At 48.6% G+C, this 17,442-nt stretch overlaps 1 protein-coding gene across 5 annotated transcripts in view; it reads left to right on the top strand.

Moving 5' to 3' along the window:
* Positions 1–3,518: 3,518 nt before the first annotated feature.
* TCERG1 (transcription elongation regulator 1) overlaps positions 3,519–17,442 on the top strand; it is a 30,603-nt gene continuing 16,679 nt past the window's right edge. For 2 of the 5 annotated variants that reach the window (XM_032125316.1, XM_032125315.1), the window contains exons 1-8: positions 3,519–3,600; positions 4,496–4,721; positions 7,199–7,351; positions 7,503–7,740; positions 10,327–10,569; positions 14,188–14,250; positions 15,507–15,707; positions 16,973–17,088. In XM_032125316.1, the coding sequence (XP_031981207.1) occupies positions 3,530–3,600; positions 4,496–4,721; positions 7,199–7,351; positions 7,503–7,740; positions 10,327–10,569; positions 14,188–14,250; positions 15,507–15,707; positions 16,973–17,088 (1,311 nt within the window). In that variant the 5' untranslated portion in view covers positions 3,519–3,529. The remainder of the gene's footprint in view (positions 3,601–4,495; positions 4,722–7,198; positions 7,352–7,502; positions 7,741–10,326; positions 10,570–14,187; positions 14,251–15,506; positions 15,708–16,972; positions 17,089–17,442) is intronic. The other 3 variants (XM_032125318.1, XM_032125317.1, XM_032125319.1) reach the window with 3 other exon arrangements.

The raw sequence follows: 17,442 nt of genomic DNA, 5'->3' as shown, positions 1-17,442 counted from the left end.
AATTTCAGGGTGGGGCCGAGCACCCTCCTGGGCAGGGCCTGCTCTTAGCTCTGCGGTGGCTGATGCAGTCACAGGACTCTGATGCTTTCAGTAGGACTCGCAGGGCCGGTGGCACTGTCCCTCCTGGACAAGGAGCTGCAAGAGGTAACATGCTGCAGGCGTCCAGGCTAGGCTCGACTCTGCTGGGCTCTTTCCAGCCATCACCTCTGAGCTCATCTGGGCAAACCCCTGCTTTGGCTGACTCAGGGCACCTTCCAGACCTCCCACCCATCTTCTGCTCTTACTCTGGCTGAGCCTGCACCCCTTTTCCCCGTGTAGGAGGGAATCTGCAGGCTCCATATGTACAGAAAAAAACCTAGATGTTTTCATGTAAATACAGGGAAAGCCTTGGACCAGACTGGGGAGCTCTGTGCCTGGAGCCTGCGTGCACCACACCATGCCGTGCTGTGCCGTGCTGACAGACAGGGAGGTGCCCTGCTAAATTTCAGTAATGCCCAGACCCACTTGCTCCCCACAACTCCCAGATGAATCCTCACGTGGCCTCAGAATGGGCCAGCCCAGTTCCAAGGCCAAGCAGGGGCACAGCTCCCATGGTCCCCAAGGCCCCCATGGCTGGAGGGGATGGGGGATGAGCCCCATGGCTTCACCCCCAAGTTCAGCAGTGAACTGTGAGGCCGAGGGGAACTGGGAAGGAGGAGGCACCTCAGTGGCAGCAGGAGCCTCCCCCCGCTGCTGCCCTCCAGCACGGGATCTGGGGGTCTCGCCGGCAGATGTTGGCACCGCAACAGCCCAGAGGCCCTGCAGACAGCCCAGGGCAAAATTTTTAATTTGTCATCACACTTCAACATGACATCTGAAAAAAATTTAAAAAGAATGGCAAGATGTCGGCATCTCCAAGATGGCACAACCCCACGGCTGCTGCAGCTCCATGACAGAGGCCAATCCCAGCAGTGTGAGCCCACAGCAGCTCAAGGGCTGCCACACTACACCAGAGGGAACCTTCATGCTGAAACCAGCTTATGGCACAGAGCTGCAACGAGGATGAAGAAGGCAAGTCACCTTGGACCAAGAAAATGCAAGAACATGGGCAGGTTTGAGAGGGAGCATCCACACCGTGGGGTTTCAGGACTCCTTCCCATATGCCTGGCAGAGAAGTCAGATCATGTCACAAACAGCCTTTTAAAAACTACAGAAATCCAAATATTTGAAAAGGTTCACCAGTTTAAAACGTCCCTGGAAATGCTTTCTGGAGCAACAGCAGCAGCAGTGGCAGCAGCGCAGCAGCTCTGTGCTGGTATCTGGCACAGCATAGCCAGCAGCTTTCCAGCCAGGGAACAATGGGTCTAGGGAGGATTGGCAGGAGAGACAGGGGAACCAGGGCTGCAGTGGGGGTCCCAGCTGCAACTTCTCTGGAAAACTGCCTGGATACCCAGTGTACCCACAGCCATTCCATTTGCAGAACTCCATCAGCAGATCCAGTAGCTCTGCAGTAAGTGGGGGTTTGGGATTCCCCCAGAGAGATTTTCCCTGGCTCCTGTGCTTGCCACAGCCCCGTTCCCCAAGGAGCATGGCCAGTGATAACCTCCCAGCTCTGGGAGCAGTGCCAAAGCTTCCTGAGGGGATGAACGAGCCTGCCAGTTGGTCCCCTCGTACCTACACCCCCGGAGTCCACTGGTAGTTAGGGAGGGTGTCCAGGCAGACAGTGAATTGAGCCATTGGAATTCCGGGTTTTAATGAAATCCAGGGAAGTGCATATCAATCACAGTAAATTGTACTGTTGCCAAGAGCCACGTCCTGCAGCACAGGGAGCTGCCAGCAGATTCGTCAAAATGATTCGTGTTTTGCAGCTCACCATTAACTGCTCCTGGAGGAGCTGCAGTCTGAGAATTCCTGACTGGAATATTTTGAGAAAACAAAGGTGAGCGGGGCTGGGGTACAGCAGCCGCACCAGTCCCCCCGAACTTGGGAGAGGGCCCTGCAGCTGCTCCCTCCTGCTAGCTTGACATCAATAAAACATGGAGACAACCCTGGAACAGGGAGATAACAAGAGGATGAAAGAGGCATGCAAGACAGGCAGCCCCACTGTGTATGGAGGATTTGAGACATCGTGGGCAAAACCTGTTTTAATCTCTGCCATCAGAAGTGCTGATGGGAGGATGCGGTCGGGACACGGCGGGAGACACTCGACTCCATCTCCTCTCCCCTGGCAGAGCGGAGCAGGCACTGTGCCCCTCACCCCGCGGGCAGAGCCAGGCAGAGATCTCCCTCCCGCGGACCACAGAGGGCCCCGACTCCCTGAGCTGCTGTCACCCTGGACATGGAGCAGGACACGCAGGGATGGAGCAGGACACACAGGCTCCCGGGGAGCCCCAGCACCCGCTGACCTGTCCCAAATCCTCACAGTGGCAGCAACTTCAAGCAAAACACATGAATAAAGACCGCCGAGCAGCGAACTCGAAGTGTGTAAGAGTCTTTGTGGCTCAGCACTGCCCAAAGGCCCCCTAGCAATTCCTTATTTTCATTATTTAAGAAAGACACATCTTTTTATTGAGAGGAGAGGAATGGGAAATGTGGGACCACAAAACCAGTTAAGAGATGGAAAGGCCCGACGGTTCAGCAAGGCTCTGGCGTCCTCCTGCCACATGACTGTGTCCCGGGAACACGTCCCGGGGGAGGGACCTGCTCTCTGCCACTCGGATGTTCCTTCGCAACGAGCGCTGCAGCTGCCGGCAGCTGCCCAGCAGTGTTTGATGCCCCATCCCATTCCAAACGCAACGCCGTTCCCAGAGCTCAGCTCGCGGTCTAGGCAGTGGGTCACCGCAGGGTTCATCCGTAAATCCGGAGGTTTCCCAGTGCCAGTGCCGAGCCGGGGCTCCGCGGCCCCCGGAGGAGGAGCGGCTCCCCCGCTGTCCCCGGAGGAGGAGCGGGCTCCCCCGCTGTCCCCGGAGGAGGAGCGGCTCCGCGGCTCCCCCGCTGTCCCCGGAGGAGGACCGGCTGCCCCGCTGTCCCCCGGAGGAGGGGCGGCTCCGCGGCTCCCCCGCTGTCCCCGGAGGAGGGGCGGCTCCCCCTCGCCCAGAACGGCTTCCCCCTCACCCCGCGGCGCCCCCCAGCGCCCGCCCGGCTCCCCGCGCCGGGATCGTTCATTGGCTCCGTGCTCCCGTGACGTCACGGGGCGCGACATTCTCCATTTGGTTTCGGGGGGGCGCGCCCCACCGGCTGCAGGCGGTGATTGGCGCACGTGGTTCCGACCGCTGATTGGATGCTGCTCCTCCTCTTCCCTCCACGGCGTGAAGTCACTTCCAGTTCTCTCCCCGGGTCGCGCCTCACGTGACCCCAGGCGCGAGCGGCGCGGGCCGCCCGCGCGCAGCCAATCGCGGCGCGCCCGGCTCCCCCCATTCAAAGCCGGCGGGCGCGGCAGCCAATGGCGGGGCGGGCTCGGCTCTGCTCGCGCTGACGGGCGTTCGCGGCGGCCAATGGGACGCGGCGGGGCCCGCGCGGGGCGGGGCGGGTGCGCGCGGCGGTGGCGGCCATGGCGGAGCGGGGCGGCGGCGGCGGCGACGGGGAGGCGGCGGCGGGAGAGCGCTTCGGCACCGACCTCCGGTACGGCGGGCCGGAGCTGAGCTGGAGCTGTTCTGCCGAGCGAGCTGGGGCGGGGGCGGGGCGGGTGGGGCAGGGGCGGGTGGGCCGGCCGGCGGGAGCTCTCCCGCCTCCATTTCCCGGCCCCGCGTGCGGCGGGATGGGCCCTGTTCCCGCTCACCGGGCCGGGGCCGCTCCCGGGCGTGGGACCAGGTGCCGGGGCGTCCCCTCGGAGTCCGGATAGACCGTGTCTGTTGCCGCTCACCGTCTCATAACCTTCGATTTTTTCGAGTGTGAGTCGTCATGCGACCACTGTGTTGCACTGCACTCAGCGGTGGGTAAAACTGTCCCCCCAGAGCCGCAGAGGAGCTTTTGCTGGTCCCGAAGGCTAAGTTTTCTTCTGTCTCCCCGTTCCCGAGATCCCCGTGCGGAAGGCCGGGTGGCTCAGCGCGGGGATAGCGGTGGTCGGGGCCAGGCCCTGGTCCCACCTGCGAGGGACGCGGGAGAGCTCCTGGCAGTGTCTGGTGCTGCCGAACCGACACCACCGAACCGCGCACGAGCGGCTGGAGAGGCTCTGGACGGACCTGCAGGCAGGAGTCAGAGCACCAGGTCACGTTCAGGGAGCTTTAGCAGATAAGGAAGGATGCACTTCCCAATGGCTGCCTACCCCATCCCAGCTCTGGTTATCCATTTTCATGAGTACAGATTCACAGTTGAGAACTAACAACCTTGGACTGTGAAGTACAACAAGCTCTTGAAGTAGTTGCACACTTGAGTTTACCCACTCAAACGTGACATGTTTTGTACACCCTGTTGGTGTTTATTGGGTTTTTCCCTGTTCCTTGTAACAACTGATTTTCCTACATCACAGCAGCGCATGGCAGTGACCCGTGTTCCCTGTGTCCCTCTGTCTCCCCAGGATGGCTCAGCAGCAGGCGCTGCGGTTCCGCGGCCCCGCGCCCCCCCCCAGCGCGGTGCTGCGGGGCCCCCCGCCCCTCCTGCGGCCGCCCCCGCCCTTCGGGATGATGCGGGGCCCTCCTCCGCCCCCCCGGCCCCCCTTCGGCCGACCCCCCTTTGACCCCAGCATGCCCCCGATGCCGCCGCCAGGGGGGATCCCCCCGCCCATGGGGCCTCCACACCTACAGGTAAGGAACGGGAATTCTCCTGGGTTAAGTGGGATTTAGGGATTTTTCGTTTGCTTTCACACGTGGAAGTGTCCAGTTCTGGGCCCCTCAATTCAGGAAGGACATGGAGGTGCTGGAGCATGTCCAGAGAAGGGCATGGTGAAGAGTTTGGAGCACAAGTCTGATGAGAGCAGCTGAGGGATCTAGGGGTGCTCAGCCTGGTCAAAAGGAGGCTTAGGGTGGTGCTGGAGTCCCCATCCCTGGAGGCATCCAGGGAACAACTGGACGCGGCACTCAGTGCTCTGTGCTGGGCGACAAGGTGAGGATTGGGCACAGGTTGGACTCGATGGTCTGGGAGGTCTCTTCCAATGTAATTGATTTTGTGAAAATAGTATGAGAATGGACATTGAAATGGGTGAAGGAAACAGCAGGGCAAGATGAGAACACAGGGCTCAGGTGTGGTGTTGTATACCACTGCATACCTGTGGTATGCAAATACAGCTTCCGCTCAGCTCCTCGAGGCACTGCTAAATTGATGGACGGTTTAAGGTCTTTTGTCTGCTTTTCAAAGGCCTGAACAGTTTGCAAGGGACAGCACTTTTGTGAATGAGAAATGGATTGTTTTGATTGCCTTGTGCTGTTATTTAATTGCTTTGTAGGATGTATTCTCATCAGGGCAGTGTAAGTGCAGTGTGGGCTGTGGGCAGGCTGAGGAGCTGAATGGTACCACGTGCTGTAAATAATGGATTAAATCCACTGTTGTAATTATAGTTTGAAGAACCAACCTTTACTTTGGATCCCAGGCCTGGCTGTGGGCATCTTCCTGGTTTCTGTGTTTGATTTACATCCGGAGTGTGCTGCTGCTCCCAGCTGTCACACAGGGCTGGTTTGTTGTGCCAGGCCGTGAGCTCTGCAGCTCCTCACCAGCACCAGCCATGGCTGGGTGTCTCAGGCCGTGCTCGCACTGTGCTCTGCTCCACACTGAGGGCTGGGCTTCACTCCCTGCCCTGTGCCCAGTGCGAGGGCAAATGTGATGGTGAAGGACCTGTGGTCAGAATGGGGGAAGCTGTGTTCAGAGCGGGGCTCAGGATGTGCTGGGACCCTGGCTGCACACCTGGCACTCGCTGCCCATGTGATTTTACTCCTGAATTGGGGAAAGCAGATGTAGCAGGTGGAAAGTGAGCTTCTTCTCACTGGATTCTTCCTACAGGTTATAAGAGCAAGAAAGAGGAAGCTCATGGTGTGGCAGGTGCAAGAGCTGTTGGGGAGGAACAAGGGAGGGAAAGCAGGCTGCAGCTGAGTTGAGGGCTTTTTTTGTTTGTGTAGAATGCTGTTCATGCGCTCTTGGCTTCTTTTTTTAATAGTACTTAATGCAAATAATTGTTACTAGTTTGGTACATGGATTTAAAGAGCAGTTTAAAATACCACTCTTAGAGCAGAAAGTTGGATCTCGGGGAAGCTCCTGCCAGAAGCCAAGGACGTGGCAGCACTGGCGGCTGCCGGGGGTACAGCTGCAGTCGTGGGTGCAGGGCTGCAGCTCAGGGCCTGTGTGTGCAGCTTGTCACCGAGCCACCCCCTCCCTGTGGCGTGGATGTCCTGGGCTGTCCCAGCCCCGCCGCAGGCTCAGGGTGACCGCAGCACTCGAGGCTGTCACTCAATTAGAGCTCATTAGAGAGATGGGGATAATTAGGGCAGTTGTAGGTGTTTGCAGAGTAAGCTAAAGAACTTGGTGAGTTTTGTCAACTGCTTTTATAGGAAAGTGTACTTGTACTGTACTTGTTGCACGTAGGGAATTTCAAATAGTCCAAGTAAACAAGAAAAATGAAAGAACTAAATGTACTTTGAGTTAGAAACAGGTGTTCAGGCTTTCAAGTAACTGTGTGTGCAGGACAGGTCAGGATTTCTTATCATGCGATAATGAACATGCAATTTCAATTTCATCTTATTTTTATTTTAATTGGCATGAATTAGAATTTTAGTTAGTGGGAAATTTGGGAGTGTGCAATGGATTTTAATAAAGCCCACTGCTCAGCTGTGCTGACAAATTGGACGCTTACTTGTAATTTTTTTTTAACATTTCTTTCCTGGGAGGATCATTGGGTTTCTGGGGTATTTGGTTCACAGGTGGGGATGTCTGAGCAGCAGCTGTTCAGGAACAGCTCTTCCATTCTTTCTCTTCCTTGCATTGAGATATTTTCTCCTTTTCAGGAGAGGACTTTTCTTTGACCACATTTCTGTTCATGCCACCATTTTCAGGTGCCTTGATGTTTGTATCTCAGAAGTGAAGTGATGGCTTCAGCTGTTCTGCCATAGGTGGGGGGTTGGCAGGAAGCACATTCCCTGAGCTGGGAGCATTGGATTGTTAGAGAAGCCTCCAAGCCCAGCACAGCTTGTCCTTACTGCTGGTGTACTGTCTGTTGGTTCTCTAAGAAAGGAAAACTGCTTGAAATTATATTGTTGTTATCATTATCATCATTATTGTTATTATATGCCTTTAGAGACCACCATTTATGCCTCCTCCCATGGGTAGCATGCCACCACCTCCTGGTATGATGTTCCCTCCAGGAATGCCGCCGGTCTCTGCGCCGGGAACACCAGCAATGCCCCCAGCTGAGGAGATCTGGGTAGAGAACAAAACTCCAGACGGGAAGGTGAGATGGGTGCCGGGACCAGCGGAGCCATGGGTGGTCCTGCGTGAGCCCTGGTCACACAGTCAGGCGCTGGGTTGGAATTCCACTGGAGGAACTGGGCCACTCCTCCTACGGTGAGCTGTGGTGTGACGGGGCCACTCTCCTGCCGTAGGTCTATTTCTACAACGCACGGACACGGGAGTCAGCGTGGACGAAGCCGGACGGGGTCAAGGTCATCCAGCAGTCGGAGCTGACGCCGATGCTGGCAGCCCAGGCCCAGGCTGTGGGGGCCTCCACCCCCACCACCAGCAGCCCTGCATCTGCAGCATCTCCATCCACCTCTTCTAGCACGCAGTCCTCCACCACCTCCACCACCACCACGGCCACCTCAGTGTCCCAGACCAACTCCAGTGAGTACCTGGGGGTGTCTCAGGCCTCGCGGTGTTGGGAGCAGGTGGTGGGGATACTGCATGGGGAATTGCTGCAGCAAAGCCTTGGTATCCAGGAGGAAGTTGTTTCAGCATGAGGTGGAGTGTGAATTTAAAGTACAGTGTTTAGTCCGGAAGAACCTTGCATGCAAACTTTTTTCCCCACCAATCTCAAAGAATTCTTCAGGTCTTTGTATATTTTTCTTCTGCTGTTATTACATCATCTCAGAGCTATTACACATCTATTTCCTTTTGACTACAGATAGAGCTAAATTGTTTTAAAAAGTGTTTCACAAGAAACGTTGATCTGAGGTACGAGTTTAGTTGTAGCAATTTCCTCATTTTCTCCATGGCATCTGTTTCTGTAGAAGGTCGGCTCTCAGAGCTGCCGGTCTGTGAGCATTGGTTGATTACAGAATCTGTAACACAGATTTGTTGTATTACTTTTATTAGCATTATTCTTCTGCCTAAGCCTTCTCAGTCCCTATTTTCTGGAGTTCCACAAAGAGGAAGAGGAAAGTCCTAGGAGCCATTTTTGTTCATTTATGACCTTTGAATGATAGTCTGGAGATTACTGCTGCTTCCATGGACTGAGCCTTTGCTTGTAGGGGTTTTCCAACTAAGGAAAGGGGACTGAATTTATGCAGCATGCACATAAATGCATGGCTGTGCACACGGCAGCGTGGTTTGCACTGCACTTTGGCACGTGTGTGCTGCCCAGGAGCCTCAGGTGCATCTTGATAGAGATGTGTGTTAGGTGCTGTGGGTCTCTTTGCACGTGAGTGTGGCAGCAGCAAACAGCGAGTGAGGTCACTCCCCAAAGCCAGGTGTGCAGGGGAAGGAGCAGCTCAGAGAGCGTCCTGTCTTGTGTGCAGGGCCACAGACTGACAGCACAGCATTGGTGCTGAGCAGGAATCTGGCACTGGGGCATTGGGCATTGTAGCTGCACTGGCTCAGACATGTGCACTGAGCCAGGCCAGAGAGTGTGCAGGAGGTGAACTCTTCCAACTCCCACTGTGGGGTAGGAGTTGCATCCTTTGGAATTCATCTTTTTCCTGTAACAGGTGAGACAAGTCAAGCTTAACTCACCATTTAACCCAAACTTCAGAATCTGTGTGTCAAAGAGTCAAATTTATGTAACACTTCAATTCTGCTTTCATTAAGACTGGAGGGAGGACCCATCATTAGAGCAGCAAAGAACTTGTATTGCTCAAAGCATTTTAGGGCTTTTGTTTAATTTGAAAGGTAACTCAGTATGATGTTAATTAGCTGTGTTGAACTGTGGTCTGCTCTAACTGTTGTGCCGAGTAACAAGTCAGTTGGGAGGTAAATGTTAGCTCTTGACCCAATGTCAGGCTTGGGAGAGCTAGTCATGCTTTGGGAGCAGCACTTTATGCACCTTCTTTGAAGTTAAATTTCCTAATATTGAATGCTGACAATCTGTTCCACTTCTACCTGTTCTATCTGCTGAACTTTGTCTTTGCTTTCAAGAACTGTTACTGTTGGTGTCTGTGCCTAGGTGATGAAATTTTATAATTTAAAATAATTTTATAACTCTTAGACTTAGGCCTGTAAAAAAACCCTGTGACTTCTGGCTGAGCTTCATTCTTGCCTTGTACTGATTTTACTTAGGTCTTACAAATCACATACTGACTGTCTGCTCTGTTTCCCTAAATGTTAGGCACTGCTAAGAACTTTCACCCTTTCTGAAACGCTTAACAAAAGATCAAAAATCTTTGTTTAAATATGCTAATACTGGTATGTTGTGTGGAATGTCTCTGGTAGTAATAGAAAATGCACGGTGTGCGCATTGGAATATGGCTGTAAATTGGTGTGATTTCTTTATTTTTCTTTTCCCCTTCTCCTCCTCTGCACCAAATCTTACAGAGTGAGCTTACAAGTTTAAGCAGACTTGTCTCTAGTTCCTGTTGGCCTGTGCTGTGAGACTGTTTGCTCCCAATTAAAACAATTTGAAATTGAAACCAGTCATGCTGCAAGGATTATAGAACTGAGTGCCAGTTGTGTGTTTTCCTGCTGGGAGGCACTGAAAACCAAGAAAGTTCTTGCAGCTCTTGAAGAAAAGTAATTTCCTTGCTTATTTACACATTTTTATTGACATTTCCTGTTCTGAGGGCGCAGCCCAGCACAGTTTAAGGCAGACTGCTGTCATGCACGTGCTGCTGCAGTTGCTGTTAAAAGCAGAATCTGTGTTCATGTAACAAAAGGACAGCCTGTTGCCATTGGAAACTTGCTGTAATGTTCCCTTTCTGTTTCTCTTGAACAGAATAGAACCTCGTTTCAGCCTGTGGTTGTCCTTTGATACACCCCTGCTACTGCTGTAGAGACATGTTAGGTGTAAAGAATGGGACAAATTGAAATTGGAAATTGACTTCCTTTGTGAATATTTAATGTTCCAGAGAAGGCAAAGTATTTTTTGTCCAGGAGTGTCCTCCTGCTGGTTATATCTGAGCGTACCTGCTTATGTACCGGGAAACAGAGCGCCAGTATGTTTGCAGCAGTATATTGCAGTGTCTAAGATACAAGGTGTTCTTTGTGTTTTTTTATCAGCACCTACCACACAAGACCAGACCCCGAGTTCGGGTGTTTCAGTTGCCACACCATCAGTCAGTGTTTCAACCTCTGCTCCTTCTGCTACACCTGTGCAGACTGTACCCCAGCCAGTCCCACAGACATTGCCTCCTGCAGTTCCTCATGCAGTACCTCAACCAACTGCAGCAATTCCTGCTTTTCCACCAGTAATGGTACCTCCATTTCGTGTCCCCCTTCCTGGCATGCCTATTCCACTTCCAGGTAAATTGGCAAACTGTAATTGTCTTGTCTGCTACATGTCCATGTTGTCAGTTGTTTGCACTCATGTGTCCACTGTGTACAGAACTTGCCTGGATCCTCTCCTCAGAGTATATCTGAAAGAATTCAGGGTTAGCAGACAGACTTTTTAATATTAACAAAGAACATACGTTTTTTTGATTTCTAGTACTTTGCTATACTTGGCAGAAAACAGCTGCATTTAAACATATAATGTTTAAACGAGAATATTGAGCACTATATTTTACTAATTGCAATATTGCTTTAATTTTTTTCTACTTACTTGATTTAGACCTTAAGTCTTGTGCATTAATATTCACTAGGACATGGATGAGCAGGAAGAATTACCATGGAAATCATGACCCCAGTGATATCAGGTGTTGCCAGTTCTCTTAGGCTGCAGCCACTGAGCAGGATGCTGAGTGATGAGGTGTGACCTGAGGACCATAATGAGGCATTTAGGGTGCCAGGGTGTTGTTATTCACAGGCTTTAGGTTTAAAGAACATAGAGGAGGAATCTTGGATGGCAGCACACTGCTTCTGGATATATCATAGTTTCGTAAATTTTTATGAAATACTTGAATACCTAAGGAAGTGATTTTAGGCTGGCAAAATGTTGGACTCGCTGTCTGTTGCAGAGGGCCTCCCAGGAGATCACTAATGACACTTAGCACTTACACACCACATTTCATTTGCATGGATGCTGTTGAGTTCCTGTTCTGGTACAAAATTGATGTGTTTCAGTGCGCAGTGGCACTAAACATGCACCGAGAACTGTTGATTTTGTGTTGCAGAGGGAGGTTGGAGACTGCAGTTGCATTGGATCCAAGTTAGTTTTAGATTTAAAAAGAAAGAAGCAGCTCTGAGCAGCATCCTCATGTTTCTGACTCTTTGTACAAGCTGAGTGGGATGACTTCCCTGCTGTCCTCCTAATGCAGCCACCCAGGGGATGTGGAGGGAGGCCTTTACCTTGCATTGAATTGGATGGATGAAAAGTAACCCTTCAGAACAGTCATTTGATAAGAGAAAAAAGCCTGAAAGCAGTTAAAGTGCTGACTAGAAGAGTGAACCAGCTTTTAGCTGCCTCTGCTTTTAGAATAGTATTCTGAATAACTGGGCAAAGCTACTTTAATCTGTATTGGATGGAAAAGGAAATCACAGTGTCGTATTCGTTGTTTTAAACCAGGAAACAAATACTATTCTGAACGTGATACTCCAGGCTGAACAACAAATGAATAAAGGGTAGGAGAAAGAAGTCTGTTTATTGGTGAGGTTTGGAAGAATAATAAAAACGGTTAAGCCTTAAAAGTGATTGGCTGAGTGCTCTCAGCTGCCATTTCTAACCTTGTCAGCAAGGGCTCAGCGTGGAATGAAGGGTCCTTACACACTGTGAGGGATATAATCTGCTCAAGTGTGACCTGTTGAGTAAAATAGGGATGGTCAGAACAGTGAAGAAGAGTGCCAGTGGAAATGGAGATTCTGGGTGTATGCCCAGGTTGGGCTTTATTGTGAGCTCTCAATCAAAAAGTTTTGGGAGTAGTACAGTACAAGAGCAAAGACAGAGTGGGAACATCAATCTCCTGAAACTCATTTTTGAAAATGATTTTTTTCAGAATTTCCCTGGTAAGAAGTGTTGGCTCTGACCAGTTCTCCCTGTGAGCTGGGCTGCAGGTGGAACCCATAGTGTGTAGGAAGGACACCTGGCAGCAAAGTGCTGCTTCCACTAGTGGGTCTCATTTGTCAGTTTGCTTAGTTACAGAATGAAATCTGTCAGCTTCTTTCAGCTAATTCTGAGTTGGTTGTGATGGTTTCTAAACACTGTAAAAGAAAAGGAAAACTGTAAAATATTTTACGGTAACAAGAAACAGAAGAGAAGTCAAATTACTTCCAAGACAGTATCAAGTGAAGTCAGAAGGTCTCACAAAGGTTAGACTGTAGATGGTTGGGGCTTTCAGCACCAGGTACAATATCAGCCAGAGGATTTGAACTTACAGGGACAGAGCTGAACAATACCACTGTCAAGTGATTTCAAAGTTAATCTCTCTGTTAAACTGTAGTAAGATGGAGCAATGGAAGAGTTCGTTAGTGATATCTCGTAATCTCAGATCTTAAAAAGTAAGTCTGCTTTCTCTCAATTCCTATGTTTTAAGTCAGTTTTATGTTTGGGAATGACCTTGGCAGCGGAAACAGCTTGGGTATTTGCTCAGTCTAATGTGCGCTGCAGCATCTCTGACTCCAGCGATCCCACAGAGTGTTATTTATGCTGACTCGTGCTGGAGACATGCTGTAACTTCCTTAACAAAACGAATTTTCAGATCCGTTGTCAAGTACATAACATGACCACCCTTCTAGTTTAGACAAACACTTCAATCAATGCTGTTTGAGTCAATGTCTTTATGTCTCAGTTCAATACTTTTAAAAATAAAACTAGTTGCAATTCTCTCATTGAAATTATTTTTAGAAAGCATTACAATTTTGTCTTCTCACAAATTTATTTTCAAATAAATTGGCAGTATTTATGTTTGCTTTCCATACTAGATCTCTAATGACCAAACCCAGAAACTACTTTGGTTTTAAACAGGGGTTTAATTTCACTTTCCACTGGAGCATTTCCCACCTCACATAATGAATTTGAACTTTTGAAGGGAAGTGTTTCAGTTTCTGAGCATCCAGACTGGACCAGCCAGAGAGCACTTCTACAGTTGCCTTCCACACCCAAAATGGAGGTTTTGGAAATGCACTCCCCTCAGCCTTGTCTGATGTCCCACTGATTTGGATCTGTCAAAGAGGATGAGCTGCTTGCCTTTTTGTGCCTTTTTGTATTATTTCTTACTGAGCTGGAGAGCAGACCAGTGCATGCTGCCACCTTTTTGAGGGCGAGTTTTGGCTTTTAAAGCATTTTCAGCTCATGCCATTCTCGATAATGAAAAATAAAGAAAATGCCCCTGACCTAGTGCAGCTTTGTGTACCTCTGTCTGCAGCTTCATTGCTTTGATTTCTTTTACCCCCTTTCTTTCATCTCCAGCCTTTCTGTAATGACCCTCATACCCTCAGCTTTCCCTCTGAGTTGCATTTGGCTGTCCAGCCTGCCTTGCTTTGCTGCTCTGACTAGTTCAGACCTGTCCTTCCACCCTTATTCTGCTCTCTAACTGCAGCAGCAGACTGAGAACCGCAAAGCCAATGAGTTTCATTGTGCTGCTGCTCCCCGTGGGTCTGTCCCAGCAGAGGCTGCCTGTGGAAGCAGCCCCAGTAGTGGGATATTTTCCTGTGGTGCTGCCCTACAAGGGGAGCTGCATTCCCCCTTGGATGAACTTAAACCCCTGAGTCTTCACTGAAATATGTTTTTTCTTTTTAATGACATCCCAATAACTTGCTAGACAGCTGGTTTAACATAGTTAGAGACTGTTGCTGCAGCTTAAAATTAGTTTTATATTTGATCTGGCGTAAAATGTTGGAGCAAAAGTAATTCATATTTTCTTGCTGGGAGACTTCTTCTCTGCCAGCTGCAAATGGCATTCCAAATTGTGGCAGGAAGTCCATAGCACCCCGTGGTAGCTGACATCCCATGGCAGCTTTCCAACATGCTTCCTATCCGTTTTGCAGGTGTAGCAATGATGCAAATAGTCAGCTGCCCGTATGTAAAGACAGTCGCTACCACCAAGACCGGTAATTTCCAAACCCATCCTAGTTCGTTTTGTCTGTAAGTTGGCATGGTAGTGAATGTGGTTGTTTCTTTTATTTCTTTATTTGCTTCCCCACTTGAATGATGACATATACTTTATTTTCAAAACCAGTATAAATGCAAATACCATATTTGGTCAGGAGATAACTTTCCCAAATAACTGTTAGTGTCAGCTTATTTTGTACCCAAACTCTCGTACAGTTTTCTGTAACCATTGAGTTCTGTAATAACTGTGACTCTCATGCCCATACTTAGTTCCTAGTTTCTTGTGTGGATTTTTGTTTTCCTGCTCCACATGTGCAGTGGCTGGCTGTGCTCGCATGTTGTGTGCGTGTCTGTGCGTCTGAGTGTGAACTTTCATATTTCAGTCGTGGATTTAAGAACAGTCACTTGCTGAGAACACGTTATGGCAATGTGTAATGTGTGATTTCCATTATTTAAAATGAGACTTTTTCAATATTAAAGGCTCAAATTTATGATATTGTAGTTCCAATTCTATCCAATTGGTTGTTCTAGAACTTGTCGTTCCAGATCTGTTCATTATACTCAGTTTGTTGGGATGAGTGGAGAAATAGTAGGATACTGCAGCATTCTGGCTTTCTTATCTTTGGATATTTACTTTCCATTTTGTTTTAGGATTTCAACAAAATGGTTTTTTTCAATCAGTTTGCAGTACAAACAAACCCAAAAATCTGAAACTGTTTCATTCTCATCAGATTTTATCCAAGGCTCTGAATTAATGCCAGTATTTAAGATTTATCAGAGTTCTGTTCTACATTCTACGGCTCAAATTCAATCCACTCTTGCCTTTTTTAAGAGCAATAGGAATATCTTGTACAATGACAGCATAATTAAGCAGTGCAGTAGACTTAAAAAAACCCAATTATTTGCTACAGACACCTGATAAAGACTTTTTTAATAAATAGAGTACCTAATTTTAAAATAGTGGAGTGTCTAAAAGCTAACAAGCTTTGTGCTTTGCAGAATTACACATTAATTAAAATTAAATTAATTAAAATCCAGTTTGCCTGGGAATGGGCATTACTGGTTGCAGAACACAGGAAGGAAATTTGGTAACAATGCCTTGCTTTCCAATTTAACTTTGAAAACAATCCTTCTTTTATTTCTATGGGTTGAATATTTTTAAGTTAAGTCAGTAACGTGCTAGGTGTTGGTCCTTAGGGCCCTGCATTGTCACTTACTGTTTTCTTTCCTTTTTCCTTTCTTTCCCTTTGCCCAGGAGTCCTGCCGGGCATGGCCCCCCCCATCGTGCCCATGATCCACCCGCAGGTGGCCATCGCCGCCTCCCCTGCCACGCTGGCCGGAGCCGCCGCGGTCTCCGAGTGGACAGAGTACAAAACAGCAGATGGAAAGACTTACTACTACAACAACAGGACTCTTGAGTCCACATGGGAAAAACCCCAAGAGCTGAAGGAAAAAGGTACTTGGGTTTGTTTTTTTTTTTTTTACTACAGCTCTATACTGGGGACATGGCTCAGAACCATCATCAGTGGTCGTGTTTGAAAATGCGAGTGGGAGTGTTTCTAGTCCCTGATCTCCCTGAAGAATATTTTGAAGTTCTGATTATAAGGAAACACATGAGTTGATCTTCAGTCTGAAAGTTGCAGCTTGTTTCCCACTGTACTGTAAGAGTGCTTGGTCCTAGAGTTGCTTCCAAATCCTGTGCCTAGGGTAAATGCATGTTCCTGTGCCAGTAGACGGTGAGTACCTTACCTGCACATGTGCTGGAGAAGATTCCAGTTGCAGACAGAAAGTGAGGGGAATTGGGGGGAAAAGTCAGTCATTCTAAGGCCTGTAGACCAGGAAAAAATGAAGATCATTGTGCTGAATTTCAGATCCTGGAAAACTAAATGTATAAACAGATTTGGAATATGAAGTAAAATAATGTCACCTCCCCCTGTCCACATCCCTACGTTGTGTTCAGGTCGTATTCTGTGACTCGTGTTCATGTAAATGCACATTAGATCCATGGGTGGTGTTATATGAGAGGGAAATTGCTCATGTGTCGTAAATAAGGAGGAAGGGGCAGAAGTCCTGTGGCTCTTACTCAGTTTATAAAGCCTTGTGAGAAAACAAATCCAAACAGTTGTGCCTTTTATTGTCTCCTGAATTTTTAGTTACAAGAAGTCTTTGTTTTGATATATGCAGGACACTTACGCTGTTGGTTCAATTAATGCCCATCTTCCTAATAATTCAGGTTAGATAATAGGTCTTTTTACTGAGATGAAAGTATCTTAAGACAGCAAATACCAATTTTGCTGAGAGAAGATTATGTGTTTTATACTTTCTGTAAATGAGTGCAGAGAAATCCACAGGTAATTCTACATTGTCTCTGATTTTTTTTTTCCCCCCACAGCATTTAAAATGTGAAAGTGGTCTTCAGCGTTGCACTGTTGGTTGATAATTGTTACTGGTTTAGCATTTCTGTTGGTACCCTTTAGTCAGCCTTTTAGTATAATAGCTGCCTCACAATATTTCATTTTGCAGTACCAAGTAGATCTTGGCACAGGCGATAACTACGACTATAAGCAGACACTGCCCAAGAGGGACAGAAAGTGGTGAGAATATATTGAAAAGAAGGTTTGGGTTGGTGTTGTATTTGGAAAATTATACTGATAAAAAGAAATTTGTTGTGGTTCTATAGTGGTTTCTTAGTAATACTCAAGAAGACTCTTCTTTATTTAGAAAAAATGGAAGAGAAGGTCAAAGAACCTATTAAAGAGCCCTCGGAGGAGCCTTTGCCAATGGAGACAGAAGAAGAAGAGCCAAAAGAAGAACCTATGAAAGAACTGATAAAGGAGGTAAAAGACCTTAAACCCAAAAGCCAGTCTGAAGTCTCATATCCCACAGCTGTGGCTGCATCTTAGCTCAGGCAGGTTGGCAGGAGCCATGGTTAGTAATTCCAGTTCTTAAATTCCTGAGGGGATTTGAAAGCCTCCCTTTTTGGACTCAGATCTTTCTTTCTTTTGTTGATTTTTTTACATAAGAAAAAAAGAACATTCAAAAGAAACATACAGAATATGTCATTTAAGAAGTTAGTAAGAACACGGGACAGAAGTTAGCTCATTACATGGGTGAGAACGCGGGACAGAAGTTAGCTCATTACACAGATGTGGTGTTCTCTCACTGATTTTAAGGGTCTCAGAAAATGCAGC

The sequence above is a fragment of the Corvus moneduloides genome, chromosome 15, assembly GCF_009650955.1.
Source record: "Corvus moneduloides isolate bCorMon1 chromosome 15, bCorMon1.pri, whole genome shotgun sequence".
NCBI classification, from domain to species: Eukaryota; Metazoa; Chordata; class Aves; order Passeriformes; family Corvidae; genus Corvus; species Corvus moneduloides.
The sequence above is the reverse complement of the archived record's forward strand: the minus strand, read 5'-3'. Positions and strand labels throughout refer to the sequence as shown.